The sequence below is a fragment of the Canis lupus genome, chromosome 19 (assembly GCF_003254725.2).
Source record: "Canis lupus dingo isolate Sandy chromosome 19, ASM325472v2, whole genome shotgun sequence".
NCBI classification, from domain to species: Eukaryota; Metazoa; Chordata; class Mammalia; order Carnivora; family Canidae; genus Canis; species Canis lupus.
This window is the reverse complement of record NC_064261.1, coordinates 452,316-474,090: the sequence shown is the minus strand read 5'-3', so window position 1 is coordinate 474,090 and position 21,775 is coordinate 452,316. Positions and strand designations below refer to the sequence as shown.

General features: G+C 38.1%; 1 protein-coding gene and 1 long non-coding RNA gene across 2 annotated transcripts in view; one reads left to right on the top strand and one right to left on the bottom strand.

Annotated features, from left to right (window-relative positions):
- Window positions 1–8,111, top strand: part of USP38 (ubiquitin specific peptidase 38) — a 35,986-nt gene extending 27,875 nt beyond the window's left edge. The window contains exon 10 of the mRNA XM_035702121.2: window positions 484–8,111. Within this exon, the coding sequence (XP_035558014.1) occupies window positions 484–645 (162 nt within the window). The 3' untranslated portion in view covers window positions 646–8,111. The remainder of the gene's footprint in view (window positions 1–483) is intronic.
- Window positions 1–21,217, bottom strand: part of LOC118351482 (uncharacterized) — a 30,134-nt gene extending 8,917 nt beyond the window's left edge. The window contains exons 1-2 of the long non-coding RNA XR_004806959.2: window positions 21,094–21,217; window positions 9,511–9,618 (exon numbers count right to left, since the gene is read on the bottom strand). This is a non-coding gene — a long non-coding RNA (uncharacterized LOC118351482). The remainder of the gene's footprint in view (window positions 1–9,510; window positions 9,619–21,093) is intronic.
- Between the last annotated feature and the right edge of the window lie 558 nt (window positions 21,218–21,775).

The window sequence follows — 21,775 nt, the reverse complement described above, 5'->3', positions numbered from 1 at the left end:
CAACATTCAGCCTTCTTTCATTATTGATACCTTGTACTATATCACCCACTTACACAATATTCCCACCTAATAGAGTAGATAATCCATCGTCATAGCCTTTAAATTCTGCATTCTGTGTATTAGAAAGGAAATCTATTCCTGTGTGTGTCTATGAGTATTCACAATAATATTTCTGTAGAGGAATTTTAGGATGTGGAGCTTCAGGGTTCTCATCTGCAAACTGAGTGTTGAAACAGAACGGCCTGTAAGATCTGTTATTCAGTGTAGTTGCACCAGGATTTTGCACTCTATCTTACCTGTTCCATCTGTGATTATGCACTTTAGTAAGATTGGTAAGGATTAGTATAGTCAGTATTTTTTAGATTACTGAGATTTGAGGGATGCTTATTAAGGGTTAAATCAGTTTTAAAATATTTATATAGATGATATACTCATCCATTGTATTTAGGGTTTTAATTGTATAAAAATTCTTTTTAATTATAGGAACAAGAGTTGAATGCTCGAGCCCGGGCCCTTCAAGCTGCATCTGCCTCCTGTTCATTTCGGCCCAACGGATTTGATGACAATGACCCACCAGGAAGCTGTGGACCAACTGGTGGAGGGGGTGGAGGAGGATTTAATACAGTTGGCAGACTCGTATTTTGATCCTGAGAAAATCCAAAATGCACTGGTCACAAAACATCTAATACTATGACTGTTAAAATGTCAGACTGTAGCAAATATCATACCTATCTTTAATTTTTCTTTTCATTAGGCCCTTTATACTTTAAGAAAAGACATTCAGTGCTTGTTTTTATTTTCCTGACAATACGTGTATTAACAAATGCATCATGGGAAAAAAAACTACCTCTTAAAATTCCACTTGCTCTTATGGTTTGAGATGCTTGACCAAAAATTTTCAGAGGAAAATATGTACCCGGTCCCTAATTAAGCTGCATTAAATTTAGCAGAGACATTTAAATGGTCTCATTCTCAGTTTTATTAAACAAAAAATATACTTAGCATCTTTTATAAAAGAATTGATGCTAGAAATTATGGAAATATTGCTTAAGAAGAAAAAAAATCCTTTATTTCTTGCATAGTAGCCCATTATTAAATTCAAATCTTTTAAAATGCTAAAGAGAATACAGTCTCTAATGAAGGCAATAACAGAATTTATCAAGCTATAGTACTTTTCAGGTTTTTGTTTAGTGCTGTCTTCAGCATCAGTGTATCTGCGTTTCAAGTACAAATGTTTTAAAAAAGGATTATTTATACATATATGCTGAACTGATTTTAAGAAAGGTGCATGATCCTGTAGGAACAACGTTTTTACCTAAAAATTGCTAACTTTGTAGTATTTCTAATTGTTTAAGGATTTTCAAATTCTATTTCAGGGAGTATATCTTCTGTGTGTTTTGAAGGAGGTGTGTTCTATATGTGCCTTGCAGTACTGTAATTCAAAAATAGGAACCTTTGGCTGCGGAAAAGTTTTTTAAAAATGAAATGTTAGGAAGTAATTTTTGTGCTAACATTAAAATTATAACTTTTTGAAAGATACTAGATTTTCCTGAAGTAAAATCCGATGGTTCTAAATCAATAAGTGCGATAGATTATTTTTAAATCATAGAAGAATTCAGAGGAAATGAACCTAGGCAAGTAAAAGATCTTTTTTGTTTGTTACTTAATCCTCAGATTATTAAACGTCAATTACATATTTTTTAGATTGTACATTTGGGTTTTTTTTTTTTTTCATTTGAATCTTGTGCTCTGCACAGTTGTTTCTGTTTCATAGTTTCAGATAAAATGGTGAAATGTCAGGCCCTGCCATCCCACATTTTCTTTTACCAGGGAGTGGGAAACAAATCAGTCCTCCTGGATGTTGATTGTACACTTTCAGGAGTTACCCCAGTTGTCCCTTTTCCTAGAGGTTTTAACTTATCTCTGGTTGTACATTGTTCTGAAATCGATCTCCTGTTTATTTTGAAAACATTTTAAGGAAAGAGTGTTCTTTGGTGATTTGGAGTTTATCTTTTTCCCAAGCTCTTAATGGTGTTGGTTAAAAGCAGAACTCCTCATGTGCATTCCAAATGTCCCACTCCTAACCTGTTTCCAGTCGCTGGGAAGATTAGGAAAACTGACTGGATTAAAGCTAAAAATTCTTTGCAGAATTGATTGAAATTTGTCTTTTCTATAAATGAATGAAACAGATTTTTATCACTGTCCTTCCTGTGGGCTTCCTCTTGTCTTAATAGTGAATTCCTAAGCTACCCTATTTGTTCAGTTATCCACTGGCTAGTAATTTATTATAGGATTATATCAGTGTTAGCATTTATTGAAATTGGTAAAGTCACTTAATACTTGATACATTAATATTGGGCTCAGCTGCTTTGGGGAACTTTCTTTTTTAAAAAAAAAAAAAAAAAAGATTTTATTATTTATTCATGATAGAGAGAGAGAATGAGAGAGGCAGAGACACAGGAGGAGGGAGAAGCAGGCTCCGTGCAGGGAGCCCGACGTGGGATTTTATCCCGGGTCTCCAGGATCACGCCCTGGGCCTAAGGCAGCGCCAAACCACTGAGCCACCGGGGCTGCCCTGGGGAACTTTCTTAAAGACAGACCTACACACCGTTTTATCAATGAATATCATATCATTGAAGGACTTTATGCGTCAAGGTAATACATACTGAATTTTCAAAATGATAAAAATGAAATTCTAGCTATAGAATAATACTGGGACTATTCAGATGATAATTTTATACCAGTACCAAAGACATGAAATTAAAGGCATCCTTTTAAGATTAAAACTATAATAACATTAATCATTTGCTGAATTTAGAGTATATCTACAGAATACTTGAAATTGAAACTGGAATAGCCAGAGGCTCCATTCCCCATACTCCTAACCCTTGTGCTTTCCTCTGCCTCTTGCACATTCTGTAAGGTCTGAGTCTGCTAGAGTACTATTTGCTGCTTCTCTTTAGTTCATTCCAAAGTAATCATTTCAAATGAAGCTGCTCAGTCAGAGATGCTCAAAAGAGCACGTTAGGCCTCACCACTAACGAAGATGAAAAACTGGAAATCTAGGTCTGTTCTTTTCAAAGACCTGTATTGACACATTGTGAAAAATAGAATTTTTCTTTTTTATGCAAATAAATAATATATATAATATGGTCAGTTATGCAAGCCCTTGTAATCCATTTCACTAAGCAGGTGCCTGTGCACCTCTGACTCATGACATTTGCGTAGCTCAACTTGGAGAACAGAATCTAATTCGTTCTTTGCTCAAGCTTCTTCCTACCACCTCTCTTCCAGCTGAATAATCGGAAACAGCAACATTGGTCTTGAGATCCCTGATTTTTGTCTCCCTACCTTTTGTCTCCCTACCACAAGAAACCTTTGGGTAGAAATCAAGATTTCCTCATGATAGCTAGAGGTATTGGGGGGAGGAGTCCTTGTAACAGATTCAAAAAAGCCTATTGTTAACTCACATCTAGAAAGAACAAAACATATTTCAAAACTAAGTTAAAGCTGAAATCTGTAATGTTCCTTCTCAATTAGTTCTCTTTATGATAATGTTATTTACAAAGTCGCTGTCTTTTCATATGCTGCCTCTTTAAAGACTTTGCTAACCTCTCATAAGAAGGAGTTGATTGCTTCTTGTGTGTGCAGCACAGTTGAAGGAAAAAAATTGGTATAGTCTGTCCAGTACACAGATACTGATGGAAATCACCATTTTGATGTTGTGTACTTCATTGCAGTTCTTAGTTCTCAGTATATCTTTTTCCTGTGATTGTACACTTCACATACTCTATTCAAAGGGAGCTTTTTAAGTGACTATTTCAGAGGAAATAATACTGTACATTTACATATGGTATCTTTCTCATATGAATACTATACTTTCTCTGTCCTTTTGTCCTCTGCTTTTTTCTAGTGAATGTAGATTTCTAGAAGTATTGCTGAAATAAAGGACAAGTTATTCAGTTATTCACATTTTATAAAAACTTACCAGGAAGTGTTAACGGACTTCTATTAATGCAGTAACATCATCCGGGAGAGTAAGGCTGAACCTTGGGTAATGTAATCTGAGACCTTATAGTGCAGCAGTTAGCAAATTTAAATTAAAAATCCTCTCAATAAGGCTAAAAAAAATCTAAGCTGCTCCATATGTACATTCTTAAGCATTTACCAATCTGTCATGTACCATCATACTGTTAGTCTTACTTTGTTTTACTAAGTTAATTTTCTTACAGAGTTCTTTTTAGGAGTGAGTGAATCTCAAAATGAATAGGGGATTTAAAAAAACAAAGATTTAAAGTAAATAGTACTTAAAAAAAACTATCTTGTAAAGAAATTGCAGTTTCTCCTTATAAGAAATTGCTATAGAAATAATTTCAAAAGAAATAAAGATTTTTATAAAAGCAACAACCTGACTTTTACAGATTCAGAGAGATTTGTTATGTAAAAACCTGTAGCCCCAATGTTATATAACTAGCGTGGATTTGACATTAAAAATAGAATCTAAGAAGTCAGCCAAGTGTGTTGCCAGCATTCATCAGTGTCAGTTATGGCCTGCAGTTGTTTTTCTCTTAATAGATCTCATGTTTTCATATTTTGCTTTGTGTGCTAGACGCACACATACGCACGCACTTTAATTTCAGAGGGATGAAAAAGTCTTCACTAACTAGATCAACAGTTTTCAACTTTGCAGTCATGTTAAAATCACTCAGAGAGTTTATAAAAATAACAGTATATCCAGGCTTCACCCCAAACCAATTAAGTTATGTGGGGACTGGGCATCAATATTTTTTTTTAAGTTCCTCATGTAATTTTGATGTGCAACATTGGTTGAGAATTTCTGGGCTAGAAAAGGACGTTTTTCTAGGGGTTTCATCCAAGAGCACTAACATATTGACTGTCTACCATGTGCTGGAGACTGGTTGATTTTTATAGATCTTTTTCCTCATACCTTTGCTCTCACCCCATTACAGATCAATAAATAAAGTCATATTAAGAAACTTACTCAAAATCATGCAACTAAAAAATTAAAAATTGAGATTTTTTAAAAATCTGAATTGAGATTTTAATCCAAGTCTTAAGAACTCCAAAGTCAGTACTCTAACAGAGACGTAGTAACAGGTGGGAGAAAAATGTGACCTAAAGACTTATGCAAATTATGTATTAATAAAGGCTTGCAATAAATTTTATGAAATAAAATCTCTATAATATTTCACTTCTCTTTGCCCTTCAGATATGATTCCAAAAAATAAAGTGAGATCTGTTTTATTAAAACTTTTGTAGATAATGATCTAAATGGTTGAGGAACATGGTTCTTAGCAAACTCATTTCCTAGACCCGTTTAATTCTTTCTTGCCTAATTTCTTCCATTTTTTCCCTTTCTGTCCTTCCTCAGTCATACTAGATCTTACTTACATTGTGTACTCTAGGCTTTTGTATATGCAGGTCTTAGTAGAACATACCATTCCCCTTACTCCTCCTTCCCCTCCCTGTTTTCTGTTGACTAATTTCTGCTCACCTTTCACTGTACTCTAGTCTCCTCATACTACACTCCCAAACTGGTTAGTGTCTTATTTTATCCTGAATTGTCTTACTACTTCTACCTGAAAAAGCCATGGCTTTAGTAGTGGAGCGAAATTAGCCCTAGAGTAAAGGCTGATCATTTACAAAGATTGAAAGCAAGCCTTGATCAAACTCCTCTGTAAGTAATTGTAGTACAAACTCCCAATATTTTTTATTTATTTTTTTAATTTTTTTTAACTCCAATATTTTTTAAAAGAGCACAACAAACCTAGCATTTAAGAAAGTAAAATTCCAGCATCTGTTAAAAATAGCAGGCATTCAGAGGAGGAAAATATATCCAGGGGAAAAACAATACAAATAGATTCAGAAATTATGAAAGGGAATTGACAAACTAGGAGCTTAAAAGAATGTAAAGAAAAACATAAGCACAATTAAGAAAGAAGTGGAAAATTCAAAAAGCTCCATCCTAGCAGAATAATATGAAGTCACACGATGACATCATAATCAAATTACTTTAAAATAATAACAAAGAAATTCTTAAAAGCAGCCAAAGAAAAAGAACACATATAGGTCAGCAAACTGTATACAACCCTCCAGCCAAATCGATCTGGCCGCCAAGTTTTTCATAGTTTTATAGAAACACTGCCCCGTCTGTTTGTTCACCTGTTGTCTGCGGCTGTTTTCACACTACAAAGGCAGAGTTGAGTAGTTGTGACAGCAACCATAGGGCCCGCAAAGCCAAAAGTATTTACAAGAACGCTTTATAAAAAACAGTGACCCCAGAAAAAAACAAGGTAAAGTCTTATAAGAATATATGCAAGCCAGAAGGCAATGGAATGACTTAGATCTAAAAAGTGCAGAAGTAGGGAGGGTGGGGGGGGGGAAATGCAGAAGGAAAAAAAATTGTGAACCTGTGAGTATCCACTGTATCAGTAAAAATGTCATTCGAAAAGATGTTCATAGACAAAAGCAAGAATTTTTCCTTGAATATTTGTACTATGTAATATGTTAAAGAATTCTTCAGGCTGAGGGAAAAATGGTACCAGATGGAAACTTGGATCTACATAAACGAATGAAAAGTACTGGGAACAGATTTGGCACCATTGACTCAATTTACAGAATATACAGGAGAGGAGGGACAGCTTTGGAAAACCTCAAGACTCACACTGTGCCCGTGAGCAGCAGTTTGGGTCTCCTGCTGCATCCACCTCTGGCACACGCCTGAGGCAAGAGACTCACGTGTACACCTGGCCTAAAGCAGGGTTTGGCAAACTACCCTGTGAGAGCCAGCCACTTAATTACACAGAAAATCCAAAATACGAATATTACATAACATACATAAGCTTTTAGAATTTAGAAGTAAGTTTAGCAAGTTCCCTGAATATAAAACAATATATAAAATTCAAGTGTATGTCTATACGTCAGGAGCAAGTATTAGAAGATACAGTTTAATAATGATATATACAGTAATATAAAAAAAATCCATTTTTTAGAAACCAAACAATAGATATATAAGACCTCTGTAAAGATTACAAAACATTTAGGAAATTAGAGATGACCCAAATAAATCATGTCTGAGAAAGCTCAATATAGCTCATTTGTCTCAACTGATGGATAGAATCAATGCAGTCCCAATCTTGGGATTCTTTTTTTTTTTTTTAATTGAGAAGCTGACTCAAAAATAAAAATCGAAAACTTACAAAAAAACAGCCAAGATTCTTGAAAATGAACAAGTTAGGATAACTTTATAAGACAAGACTTATTATAAAGCTAAAATAAATATAGAGTGGGCTAATTATTCAGAAGAAAGAATGCAGACGTAGACCTGAAATTATATGCACATATGATTTATGACAAAAGTAAGATGACCTAAACTAAAAAGACTAATACAGATTATAATATGTTCAAAACTTAGGAATATGGAAAGATTTCTTAAATAGAATTCAGAAAGCCTTTGTCATGAAAAAAAAAATTATAAAATGGATAAAATAAAATGAAAAACTTATGTTCATCGAAAACAGCGTTAAGAATGAAAAAAGGAAAAAAAAAAGAATGAAAAAAGAAGGGCCCCTGGGTGGCTCAGTGGTTGAACATCTCCCTTTGACTCAGGGTATGACCCCCCGGTCCTGGGATCGAGTCCCACATTGGGCTCCCTGCATGGAGCCTGCTTCTCCCTCTGCCTGTGTCTCTGCCTCTCTCTCTGTGTGTGTCTCTCATGAGTAAATAAATAAAATGTCTAAAAAAAGAAGAAGCAGCAGCTACTGCAAGAGCCCTAGTGATGAATGATGGGTTCAAACTAAGAGAGTTGCAGAAAATTGGAGAGGATGAAAATGAATTATTTACATATATCTAAACTGAGTATTTTAAAATTTAAATTAAAATGTCAGTTTCTCAGGTGCATTAACCACATTTTAAGTGGTCAATGGTCCCATGTGGCCATAATGGACATGATTTAGTGGTGGTAAAACTACATTTTGTAATTGTATGCCTTGTTTCCAACCTGGATACCCATTATCTGGATAACCTTTTAAAAAATTAAATACCTATCTATTCTCTAATTATGAAATAAATGAAAATACTTAAGAAAATGACTCCGGGTACCCATCTTCCTGGAAATTTCAGACTGATTTCTACTTAGAAAATGAACCCTATGTGACCCCTAAGAGAGGAACTTAACGGCAATATTAATGACTTCCCAATTATTAAGGCTACAGAGCAATAGACTTATTTTAATGCTGCTTCTGTTGACCACTTAGTGACTGCTCTGCACATGACTATGAGAAAGAAAATAGCTTGTAATGCTCGCTTGCCTCTTAGAACATCTCTTTTCAAGTGCATTTTTATTTCTTAGGCTTGGGGTTATACTCTGTCCACTTGCTAGCCCTGATCCTAGTTTCTTTAAGTGGACAATAGCAGGGGTGAATATTTTTCATGATATCTGCTTTATGGTTTGTGCTCCTAACAATATCAAAATCACAACATTCCAGTAGAGAGCACTACTGCCATCTAATTTCTCTGGGGTGATCTATATATACTTCGGCCAAGTCCAAGGCACGTGTTTATAAATACTACTCATGCTGTATTTTTAACAGCCTATATTTCCAGAGAACTTCATCATTTTCAGGTGTGAAAGACAGGCTTGACCTTCATTTTGTTCCATCTGGAGCAGTTTGTTTTCACTGTCCAGAGTTAATGAGCAAAATATTGAAATCGAGGTTCAAAACATGGAAAAGTAATTTGCGATGGTAACTGATAGTCACCTCCGTATGTCTCTGCTGAATAGTTTCTTGCCTTGAATAATGTCCACCCTCTTGGTTTTCAGTAATAGCAGAAGCAACAGCATAATCAAATTAGCCAATGATCAGAGACAAGTTTATTACCCTCCTCACCCATAGCTAAGACGAGCACAAAACTATTAGTAAAATAATAATGGTAACAATGCAAAACTTTCCTCACAGTCTCCACTGGCCTTCCTTATATCCTGACAAAATAATAATAAAGAAATCATTCCTAGCTAAACTAAGAATCTTGCTTTGGGAAGTGCTTGCTTAGAATATTCTATTTTGTCTTCAGCAAGGACACTGGCTGCCAAAACAAACAGGTCAGCAATTGTCTGAAACTGTTCTGAATACTCACTGTCCCTTGTTGGAACATCATGGTTGGACACATGTGAGTATATAAAGTATGTAAGAGCTAAGTTTGTATTAAATACTAGAGACAAAATAATAGATTGGCTGCCAGCTGGCAGATAAATCATCTTCCCAGATCAATTACTGACTCGGAATAAGTGCCTTAAACAATCCGTATCTCCATTTTCTAGGCAACCCGGCGTCAGTTAACAACACCTACTACATTGGAGACTTGTTTTGAAGAAAGAACAAGAGAGTTAATAGTGTCTTTTAATAAAGAGAATCATCATTTAAAAAAAAAAATCACAATTGGTGAGACTTCAGAGATCACCCTAGAGGCTCACAGTAGCCAGTGGCTTACCTTAGTCTCCACAGAATTTGAACAGGGCGGCCCGCAAGGACTTAGATGACCAGCCTGAGTGTACTTGAGCATTGCTCTGGCCTTCGTGTCCTGTCTCCTCCCACTCATCTGAAAGAGGGATTTTAATTAGAAAACAAAGTCCCCCGGAAAAAAATAGGCAACAGAAAAATGGAAATCCTACAGATCTGAATCATCTATAGATGCAATAATCAGGCACTTGGAAGAGTGAGTTGGTTTTCTTCATCACTAGGAACATCTGGAACAAACAGAGGAGTGTTTCATGGTTGTCAAATAGCTTTAAACATCAATCATTAATGTATGGAGTTATTTGTAAACATTTTTCTCTGATTTTTAAGAGAGGAGTTCGCTTTTAATATTCAGACTTCAAGTAAATTGGTGAATGTGAACTTTTTTTTTTTTTTTACCATTACAGGTTTTTTAAAAAATATATTTAACACAATCCCCATCAAAGCAATGAGTACAGGAAGAAGGACTGTTTGTTTATTTGAAAATATGATTGTAAGTAGATTGAATTCCCTCTGAAGGACACCTACTTCATCTTTGCATCCCAGCGTTCACCACAGTACCTGACATTTAGCGGGTGGTTCAAAACCAAAGAGAAATATGATTGTGAGGCAAATATTTCTTCAAAATTGTTTTTTCTGAGCTGGCTGTGTAAATGATAGTCCAGAAATAAAAAGTGCTAAAAAAAAATCACAGATTGGAAAAAGTTAAAAACTCAATAATTATATTTAATTTTCTACCATTTATGATATTTAATTATATTTTCTGCAAATGTATTTATAATGTCTCTGGAGAAACACACAATAAACTGTTAGTATTAATGCTTCCAGGGAGAGAATGGGGGGACTACAGGTAGAAGGGAGACTTGTTTTAACAGTATATTTTTTTTTACTTTTTGAATTTTTATCATGTGTATGTAATTCCATCTTTTCAACTGGTTCTTTAAAAATCACCATTTACCCGAGTAGACCAAAGCCTAAATAAATTCTGATCATTGGCACAAAATGTTTTTAATTGGTAGTGCCTCTCCATTCTATGGCTTTTTGGTTAGACCTTTTTTAAAGATTTATGTTTAGGGAGGCCGTAAGTGTGTTTACTATAGAGATGATTCTATTCTATTAGCCTTATGCTATCGGAAAAAATAATACGGTAGTGACTATAATAGTCTAAGCATGAATTAGCAAAAGGGTAGAATCAGGCTGGTGGTAGCAGAAAAAAGAAAGATGAATGAGGGAAGCAAATTTTGAGGCCACTTTAAAATCAGCAGGGCCCATGAGCCTCTGAATTCTGATTTCCCAAAGCCTTCATCATTCTTTCATGCTCTGAAAAAGTACATAATCTCTGAGGAGTTTGGATCTCACAAGATGGAACCCAAATCTAACTAAAGACCTCAGTTGTGTGAAGAAAACTACTCATAAAACTTGCAAATGTACCATTCAATGAGAATTCTCTCTCCTGCTGGCCTATATATAACTTATTTTTTAGACTGGAAAATTTCAAAGATATAAAAAGATAAGACGTATAAAGAGCCTCCATGTACTTATCACCACTTCCCCTCTCCCGGGACTATTTCGAAGCAGTCCCAGACTTCATTTTGTCTTTAAATGTTTCTATTTATTTCACTAAGTCCTAATAATTCTTTTTAAAATAATTTTTTAAAGATTTTTATTTATTTATTCATGAGATATACAGAGAGAGAGGGAGAATCAAGTTCCCTGCGGGGAGCCTGATGCAGAACTCGATCCCCAGACCCAGGACCACGTCCTGAGCTGAAGGCAGATGCTCAACCGCTGAGCCACCTAAACTCAAATTTAACCAAAAAAGCTTCCATATCTAAAAAATTAACAATTGTTTCTTAACATCATGAAATTTCCAATCAATATCATTTGTCCTATTGTCTTAAAATTTTTTTAGACGTTACTTAGAAATGTTTTGTCTTGGAATGTTTGTTTTTGTTTGAATCAAGATCCACATATGATTCACCTATTACAGTGGATTTAGATATGCCTCTCAGACTTCTTAAGTCAATAGGTTTCCCTCTGCATCTCTCTTCCTTTTATTTTTCCTTGCAAATTTTTTGTTGATGTCATCATTGTTGGCTAAACCAGTTTCCCTGTTTTATAGTTTCCCGTAGAAAATCTCCCTCTGGGATTACTCAAATTACTGCAATAAGGAGTCCTTAGAATAGTTACTTACTATATGGTTATGCCTCTAACTTGATTCAGAGTTAGATTCATTTGTCTTTTTCTTAATTTCTATTTTTGGGAATTGATTTTTAATTTATTTTCTTATTTTATAATAATGTAAAATATGCATGATTCCAAAATCAAAACCATAAAACAAGGTATATTCAAATATCAACTTCTACCCCTTTCCCCATTCAACTCCCTCCCCCATTAGTAACCTATTTTGTTTAATTTTATAGCTTATCCTGCTGGTTTTTTTTAAAGCAAATATATATTAGATGAAGATGGATAGGTAGAGATAGATAGATGATAGATAGATGATAGATAGAAGCACACTTAGATAAATGGTAGCTCACTATCCATGATTTTATCCACCTTACTTTTTAAAAAGCATGTCCTGGAGATCACTCTGTAATACTACAGAGAGATAGTGTTCCCTCCCTTTTGGAACTAGAATCATCCCATCATGTGACTAGACAACGGTTCATTAGACTAGTCCGCATCGATGGGTATTGGGTTATTTGCCTACTGGTCTTTTTGAAGTGTTGACCCCTTGCACTCCTAAGGACCACAGAGGGCTCAGGGCCCCACCACTTCACACAAAGATCCAGACGGCAGTTCTTTGGACTCCCATCATTCCTTCTTAGATGCTCTCCATTTCTCAGCCTTCTCCTTCTTCTGTTTAGGGGAGGCTTTAACATCCTCTTTTTTTCTCCTACTCTTAACCTATTCTCCTGCATCATCTTCACCTCCACTTGGTGGGTGGGAGGTGGGGGGGGGGCACAAATGTACTTGGCAATATTCTCCAAAACCTCATCTTTTCTTCTCCTTTCTCTCTTGGTGGAAGGTTGAAGGAGGTCTTTATTTTCCTTCAGAAACCTTGTTATTTTGACAAAATAAGTGGGTTGTGGGCAGCAGCATCAGAAAGAAAATCTCCTCAAAAAATGAAACTCTCATGTCCAGCACTTCCTGGTTTCTGCGAACAGAAATCATTAAGCGTTCTCATGTCAAATGTTTCTAGCCACAGCTGCTCAACACACTCTGCAGTGCGATCCTCTCCTGATGCTGGGCAGGGACGGGGACCCACAGCTCCCAGTCAGCCACGCACTCCCGGGGTGAACAACCCAGACACTTACAACCACTCTGTACACGTGCAACCCATTCTGTTTTTCACCCCAGTACAGTATTCAGCAAATTACATGAGATCTTCAGCACTATTATAAAACAGTCTGTGTTTTAGAGGATTTTGCTCAACTGTGGGCTAATATAAGTGTTCCGAGCATGTTTAAGGTAGGTTAGACTAAGCTATAATGTTTGGTAGTTTGGGTGTATTAAATGCATTTTTTCATTTATCAGGTTCTCAACTTGTGATGGTTTCATCAGGACATAACCACATCCTGAGTCAAGGAAGATCTGTATTGATGGGGGTGGCCCACCTCAGTCTGTTCAAAGGGCCTGGGGGGGTCCTCCCTTGATCTTCACTCTTGTTAGAATTTATACACGTGCAAGAAAAGAAAGCAAGGCTGCTGAGAATCCAAAAAACAGGACTGAGTGGCTGAGATAGCACCTCAGGCCCATGTCTCAGTGAACAAAATAAAAGTAAGTCTGCAGAAGAAGACTGAGGTGTGGCTTCTACCATAGAGGTGATGTGGATTGGAGATAAACATTTAAGAGGATGACTTACAGTCTTGACCTGGCATTTATTCCTCTCCTCCTACTTTAATCTTTCATCATCTTCTCCTCTCAGTTGGCTCAACTAAATCCAGGGGGATTAAGAAGGGGCAAAATAAGAACAAAAATAGGCCACGGTGAAGGTGAGGCACAGACCAAACCCTCACTCACCTCTTTCCCTCTATTGCTAGTCTTCCCAAGTTATTTTTATATTATTATGAGTCACTCTTTATAGATAAAGAGTACAAAGGGGTATAGAGTGAAAAGTAAAATTCTCCTGCCCCACCCTACACCCTACACAGGTTCAACTCACTAGAAACAATTATTAAGGGAAAAACTCCCTGATTTTTCCTTCCATGTGGGGATGTGTCAGTCCTGGCCTCTCTCCATTCCACCAGGGAATTTGTTTTTTAAATGGCTTAATCGAAGTGGTAAATCTGAGAAAGAGAAACCTGGGGCTGGAGCCTCAAGGGGAAGCTGTGCTCTGCTGCTCGCCCGGATGTGGGCTCCGCCTGCTATGTGGGAAGAACTACCCTGATCCAGCACTTTTATCACTGCAGGGATCAAGTTCCTCCTCCTGACATGCATTAAGCAAGCCTTTTAGCTCTCATAGCCACCATGTACTCCATCTTGGCCTTTCTGAATAATAAAGTAACATTGGAATCTCCCATTGACCCTACCCCTAACCTTATTCCCCAGTTTGTTCAGAAACTGGTTGTGAAAGAGGAATTCCATTGATTAGTTCTCTTCAGAGGCTCCAACGCCACTTACTTATGACTCTACTATTCATAACTTTGAAACTTTAAAGAACTGTAGCTTCTATTTCTCTATTCACCTGATTCGGATAGCGTTTCTCAATCCCCCAATTTATAAAATGAGAAATTAGTTCCCCACGTTTTTGCTCCAACTCTCCAGCTCTACATTTAATGTTTATGCTATTGAAGTTTATAGTATTTTTATTTTATGTGTATTTACATACATGTACATACATGCAATTATAATTCAACATTCTAAACATTAAAGTCAAATTTAAGAAAACTAAAAAGCAATTATGAATATTTAAAATATAATTAAGGAAATGCAAAAAATAATAAATTAATTAATTAATTAATTAAATATAATTAAGGAAATGCTATTCTCAGCAGAACAAATGAAAAGTGAAACAGAAGCTTATGTCAATAAACATGTGCTCCTTGAAGGAACTTTTCCAAAGTTGCAATCAAATGAATATTCTTTTCTTATATTCCATCAATCAGTCATTATAATGCCACATTTTTTTGTTTGCTTCATATTTAGACAATGAGTTTTCTAGAGATGATTGTTTTCTCCCATTGTATTAGTCAGCTGAGGCTTCCATAACAAAACACCACAGGCTGGGTGACTTAAACAGCAGATATTTATTATCTCATAGTTCTGGATAATGCAGGGTTGGTTTCTGATAAGATCTCTCTTTCTGGCTTGTAGATGGCCACTTTCTCACTGTGTACTCACATGACCCTATCACTGGAGAGCTTTCTCTTCTTATGAAGACACCGTCCTATAGGATTCGAGCCCCACCTTTATGACTTCATTTAACCTTCATTGCCTCCCTAAATGTCCATTTCCAAACATAATTACATTGAGGATTAGAGTTTCAATGAATGAATTTTGGAAGGATACAATCCAGTCTGTAACAGCCATGTTTGTTCAAAGTCTACGCACTAAATACTAGATACACACTACACACTAAATAACTAGAATAGGTATTCCCCTATACCCCGTAAATAGAGAAAAGTATCACTTACAAAATGTCTTGAAGCTAATCTGAGGATGCCCTAAAACTAAACCAGGGGTTTGTCTGCTCTGGAAAATATGTATGAAGTCGTAAAATTCCCAAGCCAAATTACTCTTGTCCTTGGAGAAACCCAAAATCTTATTTAAATCCTAGAGCTCCCCATTAAATGATCTAGAACCAGACAGTTGTTCTTGAAGACACTGAGGACTATGCCCTGTGCCCCAATCTCCTTTCTCCACCTCCCTCACATCCTAGTAAAGTTATTTAATGACACTATACCTACATCCAGGAATGAAGAGGCAATGTCTCAGGTAATCACTCTTCATAAAATCAGAGTGAAAGTCATCTTAGATATCAGTTTGTCCAAGTCTCCATTTCATAGTTGAGAAAACTGGAACCCTCAAAATTTGGATGATGTGTTACGCCCGAATTACAGAGCAAGGCGTATTAGAACCCAAGACTTCCAACAATTTGTTCTGTTTCTTGTCCATGTTTCAATTCCTCTCAATGAGCAGAACTCTGGAATTCGGGGAAGCTGCCTGATTGTTATGGATAAACATACACTCAGCCGGGAGTAAGACCTGGAACTTGTATCTCTGTTCCAAAGTCTGCGGTCTAATTACTGTCAAGAGCTACACTGACAGATGTCGCGGTGGTCAACCAGGACAAGCCACTGAAAGTATGCAACAAGCCTACACTGACTCGTCACAATAGTATAATAAAGAGGCAAAATAATAAAAAGCGTTAGCTCCCTCAGTGTTCTGTTTTCCCCTCAAAGGTTAGCTCTAGGTGAGAGTCATATGTATCCATACAGATGAGGGATTGTCCCATACCAGGAAGCTCTGGATGAGGAGGAGGACAAGGAGTGGAAAAGTACCGAACACTGACCCAGAGTATAGAGAAGGGTCTTGAAGTCCCCTTGAGAAGGAAGCCTCTGAATGGGGGCATTTGGACTAGGAATGTAGATGCGTGTAACAGCACAGATGGCCTGTGGGGGAACCGAGGGTCTGAAACACCCTCCAGGCTGCACCAATGGTGGCAAGGGAGCCTTCCTCTAAGAGGCCTACAGATAAGGCCTCGCTAACTGCCTGTGATTGTGCTTGAAAGAGCCCAATCGGAATGTTGGTCCAGAGCCAGACTCCTCAATTACATGTGCTCGCAGTACCTTTTCATGTCCCTAGACATGCTGCTTAATGTGTATTTTAATTATCACAGTTAAACTAAAGTCAGAATAAAGCTAATTACCACCAAATTTTCTCCAGGGTGAAGATACCAAAGATGATATAATTGGACATTATTATGTATTATTATCAGTGCTTTTCTGTGTTCAAATACAGAGCTGGGCACATTGAAAAATCTTAACAAACACATGCATATATTTCTTTTCTTGTTTAGGTTACTCCAAAGATACAAATGTAAGCAATACTACATTATATTTTCATTTCCTACACTATATGGCCTTTAAATTTACTTTAATCTTATTATTCCATTCGTTGTCTACGGCCTTAATTTTTTTTTTTTTTTTTAGATTTTGTTTATTTATTTGCAGGAGAAAGAGAGAGAGTGGGCACAAGCAGAGGGAGAGGCAGAGAGAGAGGGAGAAGCAGGCTCCCCATTGAGCAGGGAGCCCAACATGGGGCTCGATCCCAGGACCCTGGCATCATGACCTGAGCCAAAGGCAGGCAGATGCTTAACTGACTGAGCCACCTGGCGCCCCTCGTGTTTTAATTATAATCTCCTCATATCTTTCTTAGTAGAAATGAAGAAGATATTAAAGATATGCTGATTGGTTATAAAAAATTGTAGATGCTGCCTAAGGAAATTTCATCCTAAAAAAAGATATCCTATGTAGTATATAGGAACCTCTCTTCCCTCTTCTTGCCTCTGGCTTGGAACACTTTTCTTCCTGAGTGTTAAAAAACTTTATTATTATTTTATTTATATGACATACCATGAAAGTAATTTCTCTGTTGGTGTACTGTCCTACAAAGTGGTTTTTTTTTTTTAATTTTTATTTATTTATGATAGTCACAGAGAGAGAGAGAGAGAGGCAGAGACACAGGCAGAGGGAGAAGCAGGCTCCATGCACCGGGAGCCTGATGTGGGATTTGATCCCGGGTCTGCAGGATCACGCCCTGGGCCAAAGGCAGGCGCCAAACCGCTGTGCCACCCAGGGATCCCCTACAAAGTGTTTTTGAGGGTTTTTTTGTTTCTTTGTTTTTGGCTTGGGTTCTTTCGTTGGTTTACGACAATTCATAAGCATTATTCCAAGTAGGCCTCTAGTATTTCCTTTCTTTGTAGTTTTTTTTTTAAGGATTTATATATTTATTTGAGACAGAGAGCAGGAGGGAGAGGCAGAGAGCTTGAGTCTCAAGCAGATGCCCCCGCCGAGCACAGAGCTCTACGCTGGTTAGACCTCACAAGACTGAGACCATGACCTGAGCTGAAATCAAGAGTCGTACGCTTAACAGATGCAGCCACCCAGGCGCCCCATCCTTGCACTTTTTTTGGTAACTGATTTAGAAGTCCTCCCCACTATCTTGCTCTTTTTCTCTCTGCCTATTCCCTTCACAGTTTTTTGGTCTTTCCCTACCTAGCTCAGCAGTCTGTTTCTATATGCAGCCAGGCAACACGATACACACACCGTAAAATACAGTTGTCCTGACTTGCTGTTTTCTCCCTGTCTGGACAGAGAATAAAAATCTGGAAATGCATGTTTCCCATCTTCTGAAAAAAAAAATCCACGCAGTCTTAATTGGCCTAAATTTTTAAAATCCAAGTTCAGCTGGCCTACATTATGACTTTAATCACAGGTTCTTTTGAATAGAGCCAAATCCCAGCTGCTCAAACCAAACAGCTTTTAGGCTGGAAATAAGCAATGCTATTGCCTTGATCCCCTTGGCTCCTCTGGCCCAGACCAGCAGATCTCCCCTTGCCCGCTGCCAGCAGGGCCCTTCTCAGCCCTGGTCAAGGCATCAACTGAAGACTGAATAAGGAAATAAAGGCAAAGGCATTATCTCTGGGACTCTTTACCACCCAGAAACACTAACAGCCCCTGGTTTCCTTCTGGCCACTCTTGGAGACCAGGGGTACAGTGACTGCTTCAGCCTTCTTTATTCATGAGCAGAAGTAAAATTAACCTAAATGATGTTGGGTGAATTCTCCCCCTCGTGTATTAAATTTACTAGGAAGGACCACATATATACATGAAATCAATACTTTTCCATCACTTACCCACAATTAAATTACTTAATATTTCAGAATTGTCATGTATTAGGATTAGCTATAATCCTTTCCAAAGAAAATCTACCAAACATAGTCCTAAGTAATGAGTCAGTCTCGTTACAGAAATCACTCGAGGTGGCATATGAGCAAAGATAATGAGGACATTTTCATGGAAATATGCCAAAAACAAGATATAGAATAAGAAACCACTCCAGACTGTTTTAAGTCTAAATATAAACAATAACCACAATATTATAAACCATAGACAAGAAAAAACTTGAATGAGTGCCATTGCATATTATCCATCTCAGTAGAACAACTTGCTAAGACTTGGGGAGAAACTATGCCTGACTCTTCTACTAATAACGAAGAAGAAGTTTGGGTCTTCACACAGGAAAAAAATCTGTCCCTATATGTATGTGACATTGAGTAGCAAGGAAGATAGAAAGTGTCATCCCAAGAAGATGGGGTTCATAGGGCTTTGGCCTCTATGCTTCTCCTTTACATGAAGAATCTGTTTCCCATTTGGATCAGCAATCAGGACTGGTTATCCCACCAAGAATAATTGCCTTAGTCACAATGAGGTACTTAACAGAGAAACAAAGGAAACAGCATCCAATCTTAGGTTTCAAAATCAAATCAAAGCAGTGAGAAGATTAAGGCCAGGATTTCTGCCTGTTTTGTTCCCTGATACACCCCCAAGTACTCAGTGATTCCTGACATCCAGCAGGTGATCAATAAATATCTGAGTGAATGATGCACGCAAGAATGAGTAAGCAGTGATACAACATGATCATTATTGTATCACACTGAAGGATAAACTATTTCTTGGGGTGTATGACCATCAGACATTCGGCAAAATGTTTTGGAAGTATAGTAGCCTCCTTTATTTACTATTCAACTACCAAATATTAAATCTGAAATGAATTTAAAGCAAGAACCTACGCATAGTTAGGTTTCGTTCAACAAATAAGTATGGGGGTCCTACTGTGTACAGACCATGGGGGTCCTATTGTGTGCAGACCATTGTACTATATAAAAGTGAGAGCTCTCACATGAAAAGCAAATCGCAATACAAGCAAGCAACAGAACAGGAGTAGAACACACGAAAGAGGATGAGCAGAAGGGGCAGCATCAGGAAAACCATGGTTCTTGTTTTGATTCTCTGAGCCTTAGGTGTAGTAACTAAAATCCCATATCAAAAATCCACACTTTCACCCTTAATGTCACTTGATTCTATAGATTGTATTAGTCAGAATTTGGTCAAGAAAACAGAAACCACTCTTGGTGTTTCAAGCAGTAAGGAATTTAGTAGAGAACATCAGCGCTCTTAACACAAAACCGCTGGAAGGGTGAGGAGAATAAAGGTCAGGGGAGCTACCCACAGCTTCAGAAATCAGGAAGTTCAGGGTTCAGAAGAAACCTCTGCCAATGACCTCAGCTTTCCACAGCATCAGAGTGAGTGATTTCCAGTAGAATACTTGGAAACGTCTGGCAAGTTGTCATGTCTGCCCATTGCTAGTTTACATGCTTGTCCACAGCAGCTGAGTCGATATCTCCTACTTCTCTTTTTTCGTTCAGCTGTGTTCTAAATCTCAAGGAGTGCTTCCCATTTCTGGAACCTATACTAGAAGCCTGATGGCAAAAAGTAGTTTCCAGGGCTCCAAACCCTACTCTATTCCCCTACCCATACTCGGGGGAGGGGAATAGAGGGAAGTTGGAATGTTGCTTAGATCCCAACAGAAAATCCAGCACAAAGATTTAAGGTAAGACTATATCCAAATGTAAATCGTTTTCATTCATCACGTGGATTCAGTCATCTTCCTTTTGTAGATCTGTTGTTGTTTTTGTTGCCTTTCTGAAAATCTCAAGTTCAGGAACCCTCTAAGTACCATCCCAGAAAGCTTCGTGGGCTGGGTAAGCCCAACTGACTACTTGGTCTGTTATTCCAGAAGGGACAAAAACCTGGTACGCAGCTTGCCTGTGAGCTGCTTAGAAAATGCTGTTTAAATAAAGCTTTATTTCCACCAGGTAAGGCACTGGGAAGGCATAACAAGATGGGAAGGAAATGAGTTCCCAGAAGGATTTGCAGAAGAGGACTGAAAATTGAAAATTGAAAATTTAGTAGCAGTTCTCCAAGCAGACAAAGCAGGGGATGATGAAAGCAACAGAAACAGCATGTGATGAGCCTCTACTAGAACTTTTTTTTTTTTTTTAAGATTTATTTACTTATTTGAGAAAAAGGGTGCAGGGTGGAGTCAGAGAGGCAGAGGGAAAGAGAATCCTCAGGCAGACCTCCCACCGAGCCCAGAGCCCAACTCTGGGCTGGATCTCACAACCCTGAGATCATGACCTGAGCCTAAACTAAAACTCAGATGCTTAACAGACTGAACCACCTAGGTGCTCCACCTCTACTAGAATTTATCAGAAGGGAGGAGCTGCGTCTCCTCTGACCACCTTACAGTTTTCTTATATCTACTCAAGAAACTGTCATTACAAACTCTTTTCAAATTAGTGCGATCAACTGAGAAGAAAAAAAAAAAAGCACATTCTAGAAGTAGGGTTGAGGAGAAGATGAAGAATGGAATGATACCGTCTTATTTCTCTCACTTAAAACAACACGGGATAGTGTCCAGCAGCCCCCCCGGCGTGAGCTCCCACGGAAGGCCTGCACTCGGGGAAGAAGGAGCAGAGCTCACCTACCTCCCCGGCCTCAGCCCGGCTCCCAGGAGGGATCTGCAGGCCACCCAGGCTGCGGGCAACACTGTGCTGGGGAGGGAATGCCTCCCGCCTCCGGAATGGGGCCGTGACCTCCTGGACAACTCCCTGCCCTCCCTCTTCTGGCTGATTGCCGTGGGTTAGGGAACATTGAAAACCAAGCTCAAGGCTCAGGTTCCTATTTTGATGTATCAACTAAGAAAAACCCTTTTAACTTTTTCCTTCCAATCCCTAGAGAGTTTTTCTCCTGTAAACACAGTGTTTCAGGAAGTTCAGGCTGCGAAAAGCCACCTAGGAAGCGGACCTGGCCAGCTCAGGACCCACACCCCTCCGGATGGCCAAGCAGTCACTGTACCAGACTCAGCCAAAAGCAACGTGGCAGGAGCTGCACAGGGAGACAGTGAAGGCGTGAGAAGGTGTGTTAGGGTTTAAAGTTACTTCTTCCCAGGGTTGCATTACCCAGGATGGGTAAAAATAAAGCACTTGGGGAACAAAAACACCTTGAGAAGTAGACAAAACATTAGAATCCTTTTCATAAAAGAAGGAAAAAGGGGGATCCCTGGGTGGCGCAGCGGTTTAGCGTCTGCCTTTGGCCCAGGGCGCGATCCTGGAGACCCGGGATCGAATCCCACGTCGGGCTCCCGGTGCATGGAGCCTGCTTCTCCCT